Genomic DNA, 12,632 nt, shown 5'->3' on the forward strand with positions numbered 1-12,632 from the left:
CTAAAGTTCATTAATTCACTCATTATCTATACCAGGGGTCCCCAAACTTTTTCCTGCATGGGCCAACTAACTTTTCCTCTTCTCCCACGGGGGCCGAGCCAGTTTGTAACAAAAGTGTGACGATCGTAGAGGTGTATAAACTTCATTTATTGTTTTCCAGAAAGCCACACATAACCAAAAATTACCCCTTTCTGGGATCTTGACAGGAAAAAAAATTCAGAAAATAAATAATAACATTATAAATGAATAATGTCTTTGTCTCATCTCTTGACAGATGAGACAAACAGCCTTTTCTTTGAATTGAACAAAAAAATAATCGTTTGTCCACTGCAGATTAAATACCCTGCATTCTGAATCTATTTTTCTCTTACCTAATCTTTTCGCCATTATTCCGTTTTATTTGACAGGGGTGTGTCAAGGATTATTTTTTTTGAGGGAGGGGTTTCAGATAAGGCACAGACTACAGAAAGGTAGAATAGAATGTTAGGTTTTGTGTATCTATAAGTCACGATTACGTGGCCAGAATGAAAAAAAAGTCATAATGCATTTCTGGTATTGTTCAGGGGCCGGGCAAAATGCGAAGGCGGGCCATATTCGGCCCCCGGGCCGTAGTTTGCGGACCGCTGATCTATACAGTCTATCCTGCAGTCTGGGTTGGGAGTCAGCTGGAGCTTACCCCAGCTGACATTGACCAAGAGGTGGGGTTCACCCTGGATCTTTCACGGGGCCCCCTACACAGCTTTCTAAGAGACAAGAAGAGAAGAACAGAGTGGGAAATTGCACCAAGAAGAAGGCATCAATCCAAGGGATTCTTGATTGAATCAGCACAATGTGGCATTATTATCGTACTGAACACTGTACCATACAGAGCTAAAGTTGACACTAGCGGACAGCCTAAGTTAACATGAACGATCTGTATATATAATCAACCCAGCATACATTAAGCTAGTAAAACAAAGGCGGTACTTCTGTGTTAAAATATGTGTTTTGAATTGCACATGTTATTAAAAGAAATAATTTTTAATGCTTTTTTTAACAACAGATTAGAGTATGAGACAAACATTACCATATTTATGCCTATTAGCCCTCCCAGACAGGGCTCCCTTTAGAGGGAGGATTCCATCTAGGGTTGAGCAAATACTGTCAAGTTTAAAACCATGGTTGAAAATCTTGCCGTATCTGCGTGAGTCACAGAAACACACACTTCTAACCAGCCGAACAGCAGCAGGTTGCCATGATAAGTACACTGTTGTGTACCCATTCCTATGTTACTGTTGGATAGGTATTTTCTATTATTGCGCCCCTGGATATTGATTTTCTTTCCTGTCTGCTGAACCAGAGGAGCCAGCAAACAGGCCTCTTCCTCCTGCTGCTCCCTCTCAACGCTACGTCACGCAGCATTCATCCACACACACGGCCAAAACACATCTGTACCGTGTTCAGCACAAGCTCTGTGTGTCCTCGTGCATTAATGCACACACAGGATCACACCTTCGCCAGGTCAGTACCTTCACTGGTGGAATGAATCAGAAAATCCTCAGGACCAGAGGAGTTCAGAGGTGCACAGGTGCACCCGCAGCATGTGTGTGTGAGTGTGTGTGTTTGCGCGCGTGCGCGTGTGTGTGTGTGTGTGTGTGTGTGTGTGTGTCTGAAAGATGTATGTGTGTCTTGGTAGATGCTGTGAAGTGAGATTAGCTGTGTGCCACATGCCACTGCTTTTGGAACAGAAAGACTTTTTGCGACAGTTCTCATTGAGTGCACTAACACATGCACACAAAGTTACACACACTCAAACACACACACACTTAATATTCCTTAACCTTCAAATTTATAAAAACGTCCTTGCAGTTTTGGTTCCTCGGCTCAGTCACCCCATCCCCATTCTCCTGGTATATTTTTGTCATCTATTTACAGAAAACCTATGATTTTTGCATTTTTCGATAGAATATTTGTGTTGCATCTGTTTAAAACAGAACATACTGTCTCAGAAGACAGCTAGCTGAACACTTTAACAGCATTTGGGGTGAGACTGATGGTATAATCTTCAGGTTGTCTTTTCATCCACCCTTTTCCGGCCAGTGAAAACAATGGTCTCTGTCGGAATCGAAAGAAATATCTTGTCGGCTTCAAGGGTGAACTAATTAAATCTTTGGTTTTCAAAGGTGAAGGTCACCTCGACCTCCAAATGTAATATCTGCCAGGAATAATCACTCGGACCGCGACTGAACTGATAGGGCTTCTAAGGTGAATGGAGACTGTGACCGCAGAAATACATCATTTACGAGCAGTGGGTTCGCTTATATTTGAATGCATCTCTTCATTCTTCACAGGTTCTTTCTGGTCAGCCATATATAGAAAACCAAATGTGACTGAGGCTTGGAGTTGTGAGGCTGCAATACCGCTTTAACATTTTTATAGAACCATCCTGCCCCATGTGTCTAATAGAGACGCGGCAGCAAAGCACAAGGTTATAAGAATCCTACACAAACCGTGGAGCTGTTTTTTCAAACAAATGTGAAATGCAGTTTTGAAAATAGGGGTCATCTGAGCTGACTTCCCTGCCAAATCCTGTTCTCTTATCATTTCTGCACCCACAAAAAAAAAAAAAACATTGTTCCAGCTTTTTACCCTGGCATCGTCAGTGCCATATTGGAGGTATCAGATATTTTTAATGAACATTAGATCCTCTAAGGCTGGTCACGTGGTCGGCTCACCAGCTTCCTGTGGCTCTCCGGAGGTCACAGATGAAGGTCAGGAAAAAGTTATGACCCCTTTTTTTCCAATCTACTGCTGGGTTTGACCGTAAATCACCTGTTTCCATTGTCTTCTGACTCTTCGACTCACGTCTGTACCTTTATGCTTCCTCAACCGTCCAAATTTGTCATTACTTGTTGTTGCAGTTGTTGTTTGGCCCTCTCGCAGTTTGAGCGACGTCAGCCTTTTGACTTTACCTTGAGGACAATCTCAATGAAGTAAAGAGGAAAAAATGGTGGAGTCTTTAGAGACCCTGCAGAACAGCTCCTGCTGTTACACAGTTTGATGTTGCACTGTGTCCTTGCTTGCCTTTTTTTGTATTTGTACTCCTATGTGTGTGCGTGTGCCTTCAGGAACACACTCGTGTGTTTTTTTTTTTTTCCGTGAAGGAATCCCACAAAACAGGTGCAGAAGCATGACAAATGCCATAATTGGGTTTTCAGTATCAGCAACCTGTGTTGGCTTTTGCTGCATTCAGAGGACGTGGATTACTGCAGAACCCAAGACCTAGGATGTGCTTGTGTGCATGTGTGTGCGTGCACACACACGGGCATTTGCATGAGGGGCTCGAGGAGTGTGCTTAATATTTGTATTCTCGTCCAGAGGGCGGTAAAATGACCTGTCTCCTGTGATTATATCCCAGCTAACCAGAAGTGACATGGTAATTGTTAAATCTATTTAAAAGAACTGTAGCTTGTCTCTCTCTTTCTCCCTCTCTGTTTATTTGCCTCTCTCTGCGTTTCCCTCCGTTGTCACATCATTAATAGAACCTCCGCCCAAACGCCTACATCCTCTTATTCCAGTGGCTCTCTTCATGCTCTTTTGTATGGTCTATTTTAAAGTTTGTTTTTTCTTTTCTTTATTTTTGCTCACGCTAGCTTCTCCCCTCTCCTCGCCTCCTTCAGGCTTCCTCGGGTTCCTGTTCCCTTCTCTGTTCTCCCTTTAGGCAACATGGTGTTCATAGAAAAAAATAAATAAAAAAAAAATCGGATCGATCCGGCAGCGTTGCTGAGATGGATGGAACAGGGAGCGTCGGTTTAGCCTCGAACCAACGAAGGATTCCCGCTCGGCTACTAATCGCTGCGGGTCGGAGCGTCTCACTTACCTGTTTCTCACTTTGCTTTCACACAGTGGCGTCCGTTCCTTCCTGGTCTGAAATATGAAGTGATCGACTCCACCTACATCTCCCTATACACAGGTAAGTGCTACTCTGCCTCTCTCCAAACAAAGCTTCTGTTTAATCTCGTCTTGGCAGAAAAAAAACACCAAAAAAACACTTTAGATAATGATTTTTAAATGGATTTGCTGATGTTTGCCGCTAAGAGACACACGGGACTCTTAAATGAAATATTGAAGGTTATGTTTAGCCGCGGCTCAGCCTCATTAGTCTGCTATCGACCATCAGTTGAATGTCACAGAATCAGCCGTTTTGAAAATAAATGTTCCAGTGTTTTATCAATTGCCTTGATTTATATTCTGTTTCCAGTTTTCTTGATAACAGCTTCTAACGACAACATCCCTTTTCTCATCTTTAAGTTTTTTTATCATCATTGCTTATTTGGTGTTTGAGAAGAGAGACAGCCTAAGTTGCAGTTCTATTTCACTCTATTCCTGTGTAAAACTCCAATCTCTAATGCTTACAAAATACAAATTGCATTGAAAGGAGTGCAGCTACAAGGTGATTTGCCAGCAGCGCAGAAAATGCGTTGTACATTTCAGCAAAACGGCATGTTTTCTTTTATGACCTTTTTATAACAGGGGAATCGGAATTCTCCTGCCATCTACAGTATGAGGTCGCCATCCAGACACCCACCTATCCTGCCGCCTCCCTCTCCGTAGGCCTGTGCACGTGTTCTCAGCCCGAGAAATTGTTCAAATTGTCCCTTGCCCCTGCGATCTGCATCACATTACACTTTATATCGCATTCGAGATGGCTCGAGCTCTTTATTGGTGCAATTTCGCTTTTTTTTTTTAATTGCACCGTCTTGCCTGTGTGACAAATGAAAAAGCAAATAAAAGTAGGATGGCGAAGGTAGCTGAGCTGTAAATGCAGATTTTCCCACCCTACACGTACACTTGGATTTCTAACTGAGACAATGACGCTTTCAAATACGCATAAACACAGTAAACCATAATGCGTAACTTGAATTACAACACTGTCAGTTGCCGGGCTACTGCTATATCTCTTTAATATCCCGTGCAGTGACACTTTTCTGTGTCATTTTTCAGGAATCTGGTGACATATTTAAAAAAAATAGGTAGCTCGTCGACAGAAGTCCTCTTTCGAAAAGAAGTTAAAAATAAGAGATTCCCTGTGCGTCGCGTGTCCGCGCCCCACCCCTCCTGAGGACGGAACGATTCTGGCCACTGTGTTAATTATAAAGCATTTCTCCCGTCAGACCTCGGTCCTGACGTGCCATTAATCTCCCCGGCTCGCAGCTCCCTCCCCACTATCGATCGGCGTAATTATGAATCTCTCCCGCTCTGTTTTTTTTTTTTCAGTTTCCTCCAACTTCCTTCACATTTGTCGCCTCAGTTTCTGTCTCTATTTCCTCCCCTTCTTCATCCTCCTTTGTTTCCTATATTACTCCCTGCTTTCATTTTCAATGGGTTGCGGCACAAATAATGTGCATTTTATCCTCGCCGATATCTTGTTTTTTCATTACCTAGAACATCATACAAATGCTCTCTTTTTTTTCACTTGTCGCGCTTCTTTTGCGTTCTTCAGACGAGTCCTATCTGAAGATGAACAGCGTGGACCACATCCCCCAGACCCTGGCCAGCCATGTCTGTCTTCCGGAGCAGTCCCGTCCCCAGGCTCCGGAGGGCGGCAGCGCGGTACAGCACGGGGCGGACATGCTGAAACCGGACCCCAGGGACACCTTCTACAGCAGTAAATCATTTCATCCCCTTTTTTTTTTTCTAGCAAGACAATCTGGTTGACTGTATCGTCTCTGACCTCCACGTGCGATGGCGGCAGATGTTTACTTAACTTAAGCGACCCGCCCCTTTGTCTCAACGTGCTTCCCGTCCTCAGCCCCGATGATAGATCCATCCCGCCTGGAGAACGTCCTGCCCGCCTGCCTCTACTCTCCCACGTACGTCGTCAAAGATTTCCCCATCGCAAGATACCAAGGCCTGCAGTTTGTAAGTCACATCCTTGTTGACTTTCCTTCAGTAGAATCAGTGTGACGATTGTTTTCTTTATCGACGATGAAAAAAATAAAAACGCGCTCCCATGAGAGTGTTTGCGCTGCATTCTCCAAACGCCATCGTTTATTGTAACCTCCGACCTTTCAAAGAGTCCTCGCAGGCGGAGGCAGTCATGATAGTCTGCTTTATCCTTACAAAGTATGAGTACACGAAAATACAGAGGAAAATGTTGAGTACTGCTCCCCCCTATGGGACAGCACAGAACACTGCAGCGGTGAGGGGTGATGGCTCAATAATGAAACGAGAGAAATTATGGTTTTACCGGTCACCCGTAGAACTGTGGAGTTAGTAACGTTTCTCGCCCTAACGGGTCACCACTGTACTTTCCCGCAGGTGTATCTTTCCTTCGTCTACCCCAATGACTTCACGCGGCTCACTCACATGGAGAAGGAGAACAAATGCTTCTACAGAGAGTCTCCCATCTACCTGGAAAAGTGAGCCACATTTATCTCTTCTTAGGGTCGGGTGGGGAAAAAAAAATCCATCTCCGTCTTGTGGATGTGAGAAAGCGCACAGATTATGTAGAGTACCTGCGCCAGGTGTTTGGCTGGTGATTCATGCGAACCTTCGCCCAGAGATTAAGTATATTATCCTGTAAGTCACATTGAAATGTCAGCCGCCTTTTCCTAATGCTTGTGGTGTCCGGAGTGTGTGAGGGTGTTAGTGTGCGTGTGTACAAGCTGCTTTTTTTGGTAATAAAAAGCAAGTCTACTGGATATAAATAATTACATGTCCCCCTCTATACACGTATTAAGGCACATAAAACATGTATAAATACTGTCATTTCTATCTGAAATGAATTTTACTTTGATAGTTACTAAAGTAAGTAAATTGGAAATCAGGGCTGAAAAATGTGATCATTATGAACCTGATCTTCTGTTTGTTTTTCTCTCGAAGTTTTACATCCTCACTTAGTACTCAGGATTTTTATTGTATTTTCAATCAATCTTTGATCGGTGTTTCAAATGTATGTGTTATCTGGGAAAAAGTCACAGAGTTTTTCCTGCGGGAATGTTTGGATGTATCTGCGTCCACTTAGCGATAATATCATCAGAGGGAAACATTGCTCAGGATTTTTTCAGCCTCTGACCACAGAACAACTGCTGTAGCCTTGGGTTACAATGTTAATTGACATCCAGCTGAATCAGGATCTGGCACAGAAATTCATTCTATTGTTGCTCCCAGCTAAAATGTTGACGTTGGACCACCATCTCCTTTTCTATATTGATAATTTAATTCATTGTACATTATTTAACTAGCCTCTAAAAACAGGTTAGCATTGTGCGCAAAGAAAATGGACACTTTCTACACTATTTTGTGTTTACAATACACTACAATACAATACTGTACTGTACCTTGCTATACTATACTATACTATACTCTACTCTACTCTACTCTACTCTACTCTACTATACTCTACTCTACTCTACTCTACTCTACTATACTATACTATACTATTCTATACTATACACTGTACTGCACTGGACTGATTGACAGACAAACTAATGGATGGAGGACTGATGGATGGATTGACGTACAGACCGATTGACAGACAAACTGAAAGATGAATCAGTTGACAGATACTGTACTATACAATATTATACTATACTGCACTGAACTGGACTGCACTGTACTGTACTGTACTGCACAGTACCATATTATACCATAACCAGAACCATACCACTAGTGTACCAAATTTAACTGTAGCAGGAAGAAGATATTATCCAGGCTGAAGAGGAAGCTTAGCTCTTTCTGAAAAACCACAACTCCGTGTCAGACACGCCACTTTGATTCCAAGATCTCCTTGAATCTGGAATGGATTTTCCTTTCCCGGTCATCACCTGCCCTCGGAACCTGCATGGTCCGGTTATGGATTTGAGCGTCGTAAATCCGTGTGCCCACTCGCATTATGGGTCGTAACTTGAATCGTTACATTTTATCGGGGGTTGGGAGGTGTGGGCATGTGATGAGACCAGGGGAATCTCAGAATACGGAATTTGTGATGTCCTTTGTCCTTTGCACCAACTGAAAGACAGCATGGCCCAGGCGTGATTAAGGGTGACAAATTGCACTCCATGAGTTCACTCCATTATTTTACTCTTGGGTTGGAATTTCTCGTGATCCCCCCTCCCCCCGATCACCTCCCTATATACCTTTCTTATTCATGTGTTGGTTTGTTTGCCAGGTTTGGATTCTACAAATATATGAAGATGGATGAGGAAGAAGACAACAGACCGTTCTTTTTCCCCAACCCAGATGGTAACTGGGAATGAATAAACAAATGCTCGTACATGCATGTAGACACAGATTGATGTGCTCATTTGCGAACGTTCTTTCAACCGCGCGCCTCCTTCACATCTCTAGATTTCCTTGAGGAAGAGGAGGTGGTGGATGGCGAGGACGAGGCGGAGATTGTTGGCACGCAGTCACCCAAGAATCCTTCACACCCCAGCCAGAGCAGCCATACCTCCAACCCCTCCCGCCAACACTCGAGACCTGGGCCAACGCCAGCTGGCCGAGAGGAGGATGAGGACGAGGAGGACCCGGATGAAGAGGAGGTGGGAGGAATCAATAAAATTTTACACCACAGGACGAGAAGACGCTTTCCTCGCAGAGACGGTCGTATGGATAAGGATTCGGACCGAGGCTGGGAGAGAGTTCAGCCACGGGGAAACCCAAGATATGACTCCAGAGAGGGGCCTCCTAATCCGCACAGGCTGCCTCAACCGGACTCCGACAGTGTGGTCCGGGGTCGGGCCTTGACCTGGGTCCGCACCAGTCCTGCCGAGCTCAGACCCGGCAGGAAAGGAGGGGGTCAAGGTGGCAGGGGAGCGGGGGAGAAGGGAGTCGAAGCTCCGTCGAAACTGTCCAAGCCTTCGCTCCTGTTTGCCCAGAGGTCTTCTCTCTCTGCTCTCGCCAACCGTGCCAAGCAGATCCTCAGCAACTCCGCCCATAGCCACAACTTGCACGGCGGCAACAAGCTAGCAGGAAACAAGAAGGAGAGGAGAGAGGAGAACAAGATCTACATCACCCGGCCTCGGCCCGATCGGGAGAGAGAGAAGGAGAGGCTACAGCGTCGAGAGAGGAGGGAGGAGAGAGTGTCGCGCCACCCGAGGGAAGTGCTGCCAGGGGTTTTTCTCTACCAGAATGGGAAGACCACTAGGTTGGTGAACCTTGGTGCCAAAGGGCATGTTGGTAGAACAGGTGAGAGGAGCCTGGTCAGCTCCCCCATGCTGTGGCCCAATCCACCCACGGTCGAGGGCAAGACGTCTCACAACGGAAGCGCTAACATTCAGAGCGAGAGCGTGGCGAAGCCGGCAAACAGGGGAGCCGCGAAACAGTTGAACAAAAGCAGAAGAAAAGAGGACAACCAAGATTTCAAGTCTACCGCCGCTTCCGATGGACCTCAGAAAAGAGACCCTCTAACTCCCCTGTCTCGTCGCCACAATGCCGCTCTCCCAGCTCCTCAAAGGCCGAACTCCACAGAAGGCGTACTGCGTGGCCACCTGCAGGTCACATCTTATTTGAGAACCTCCGAGATCACGGAGTCTCAGCAACAACCCGACCCGGAGCATAACCTGTCGGATTTCAACCAGGATACAAACCGCTCTAATCCCGAGCCCGACCCCGAGCCGGAGCCGGAGGAGGGCGAGATGTCGGACTACAGCTACGAAGAGGTGGAGGCTCGGCCGGGCTGGGCGGAGGAAAGCATCAATTGGCAGAGGACCTTCTCGGTCAATCCCATGGACTTTGAGCTGCTGCGCTCCGATTGGAACGACCTTCGCTGCAACGTATCCGGCAACCTGCAGCTGGCGGAGAGCGAGGTGGTGGACGTGCTGGCCCAGTACATGGAGAAACTCAACGAACGCAACGGCGGGTAAGAAACGAGACGGGCGAGAGGGCAGGAAAACATGGGAATAAGAAAGGGTTTGTGCTTCCCTATGACCTTTGAACGTCCGGTGCTCGTTCAGTCGTCACGTCTACATCGAGAGGAAACACCTCACATAACTGAAATTGTTTTTGTCTTCAGACCGCTGATTACAATTCTCAGCACCGACACTTTGAACGCCTTCATTTCTCTCTATTAAGCTGCTTGACCGTTTTGCTCTGTTTTCATTTTGTTCCTGTAAAACTCCCTTGGCTCCTCAGTGCTCCCGATAATGAAGAATTTTTTTACAATGGTTTGCCTGCAGTCACGCAATTGTCTGTTCCGTTACGACAGTGATAAAAGGCAACAGTTGCTCTTACTCTTGTATTAAATTTGTGACGAGCCTGCGTTTTTATGACATTTTTCTCATGCCCAAGGATTTACACCCTGCTGCGAATCATCAATGTCGAGAAACGGCGTGACTCGGCGAGAGGAAACCGTTACCTGGTGGAGCTGGAGCTGATGGAGAGAGGCCGTAGCGTCGTGCGACTGTCTGAGTACATTTACCTGCTGCTCCACCGCAGCAGGCAGGGGGACGAAAGCCTGGAGAACACAGAGCCCGCTCCGGCCACGCCACCGGCCTCCGCCGTCGCCACGGCCAACATCACCACCCTGCCGCCGCCCCCCTCCACCAGGTCCCCCGCCCGACCCGCAGCCACACCCTGGAGCACGGCGTACGCTAAGCCTCTGCTCTGTCAGCCCGTCATGCTGCAGTGGAGGAAAGATGTCATGGTGCACTTTGTGGTACCAGGTCAGTCAAAACAATATTATAAATTTCAAAACAAAAAAAGCAGTATGTCAGACGGGCACATTTGTAGTCTTTGCATTATTCCGTCGCTGCGTTTCTCCGTCAGTGAAAAACCAGGCTCGGTGGGTGCAGCAGTTCATCTCCGACATGGAGAACCTTCATCGTCAGACCAAGGATGAAAATTTCAGTATCATCATCGTCGACTTCGAGAGCGAAGACATGGACGTCGAGCAAGCACTCAGAGAGAGCAGTGTGCCGAGGTGCGTGTGTGTTTTCCGATTTATCTGGATTCTAATAGTATAACTCCTCTTTAAGGGAATCTTAAATATGTTTGTTTTGCTCAGATACGAGTATCTTCGGAGAGAGGGGAACTTTGAGCGCTCCGCGGGACTTCAGATCGGCGTGGAGACCATCGAGGTGAGATGATTGAATGCATGGAGAATACCTGAGCTGGAGGGAGGAAGATGCTCTGTGGAGCTACTTGAAGGTCACTCCCTTCAGACTGGACGGATGACCTTTTACTCTTTTACTGAATGATAGACAGACAGGAAGTACACCCCCTACGAGATTAATAAATCATTGCCCGGCTGGTCCGCTGCCGGAAGACGGTCTCACCCCCCCCCGCCTTGGCCTTCATCCCCTCCCCCTTTGCCAGACCACCGATGACGGGGGGGGGCACTCAGACAGCTGGATTTCTTCCGTCATGCGTGTGTGTGTGTGTGTGTCACTCCTGTCACATCGCTCTCGTGTTATTTAGGTGCACACATCCTTCTGCTTCTCCCCGGCTCCCTCCCTATCACACCGCCATGTTTACCCTCCCTCCGGCAAGAGCGGGACCGCAGACAGACGCTGATCTGTCAGCTGAGTGTCACTTCTGTCACAGAGGAATGACAGGGTTGTCATTCACGTTTGAATGACCCGTGGGCTTTTCGAAAGCAAAAAAAAAAAAAAAAAAAACCTCCGATGCCTGGATTCTCCCCGTCTTGTTTTTTCTTAAACCGAAAATCCCACATTAGCTAGAAGACCCCTCTGCCAGGGAAGTGCTGCCCAAAGCTTTTTGTCGGGTGGTTGGTTTGCTTTTCCTCAGAATTAAGCGGTGAAACTGGTTTATCGATTTTGTCGGAGGTCAGGGTGCCCCTCCGCTTGAACAAGCCCTCAAACTGACACACCTTTGCCCCCGCAGTCATTTCAAAAGAATCCTCCGCTAAGTAGCACTCGACGTTTCCTCCCGCAGGATAACCACAGCATTGTGTTCCTGTGTGACCTGCACATCCACTTCCCTCTCAACATCCTGGAGAGCATCAGGAAACACTGCGTGGAGGGACGGCTGGCCTTCGCTCCCATCGTCATGAGACTTGGTTGCGGCAGCTCACCGCAAGAGCCGGACGGTAACGGGCGAACCTTGATAAACGCGGCGGCACGATTTGCCTTCATAACGATTATAACGATTTGCCTTCGTTATAATTTTCGTTTTTTTTTCCTCACAGGAGTCTCCCCCTTCACTTATAAGTGTTGAGCCATTTATTGGCTGCAGCTCTGAATTCACAATACAGACTTTCTATTTAGCTGTGTAATAAACAGACTGGAGCGAAAAGCCCGTTCGTGAATAATACAGACTTTCTACTCAACTAAATCCATGTTGATGCAACGGCATGCAATAACGCTCCTTTTTGAACTCTCTTGTTCTCACTGCAGGTTACTGGGAAGTCAACGGCTTTGGCCTGTTTGGAATCTATAAGTCTGATTTTGATAAAATCGGAGGGATGAACACGGAGGAGTTTAAAGACCGCTGGGGGGGAGAAGACTGGGAGCTTCTCGACAGGTAACGCAACAACAACAAAAACACACCGTTATTGCAACACTGAAGCTGAAAGCATTGTGCGGTATTCAATATTTGGACTTTTATGTCCTTCCAGGATATTTTGAGTTTCCCACCATCAGGAGAGTCCAGCCGCTAGCACAGAAAGCAGTAATGAGTCAGGTGGTCAG

At 46.6% G+C, this 12,632-nt stretch overlaps 1 protein-coding gene across 1 annotated transcript in view; it reads left to right on the top strand.

Moving 5' to 3' along the window:
- Window positions 1-12,632, top strand: part of b4galnt4a (beta-1,4-N-acetyl-galactosaminyl transferase 4a) — a 154,971-nt gene that overhangs the window by 139,510 nt on the left and 2,829 nt on the right. The window contains exons 9-19 of the mRNA XM_086162593.1: window positions 3,886-3,952; window positions 5,483-5,647; window positions 5,792-5,901; window positions 6,301-6,401; window positions 8,153-8,226; window positions 8,332-9,844; window positions 10,273-10,646; window positions 10,750-10,903; window positions 10,988-11,060; window positions 11,878-12,031; window positions 12,339-12,465. Of these exons, the coding sequence (XP_086018719.1) occupies window positions 3,886-3,952; window positions 5,483-5,647; window positions 5,792-5,901; window positions 6,301-6,401; window positions 8,153-8,226; window positions 8,332-9,844; window positions 10,273-10,646; window positions 10,750-10,903; window positions 10,988-11,060; window positions 11,878-12,031; window positions 12,339-12,465 (2,912 nt within the window). The remainder of the gene's footprint in view (window positions 1-3,885; window positions 3,953-5,482; window positions 5,648-5,791; window positions 5,902-6,300; window positions 6,402-8,152; window positions 8,227-8,331; window positions 9,845-10,272; window positions 10,647-10,749; window positions 10,904-10,987; window positions 11,061-11,877; window positions 12,032-12,338; window positions 12,466-12,632) is intronic.

Source organism: Fistularia commersonii, chromosome 17 (genome assembly GCF_037954325.1).
Source record: "Fistularia commersonii isolate RoL2024-O1a breed Wild chromosome 17, RoL_Fcom_v1.0, whole genome shotgun sequence".
Lineage (NCBI taxonomy): Eukaryota > Metazoa > Chordata > Actinopteri > Syngnathiformes > Fistulariidae > Fistularia > Fistularia commersonii.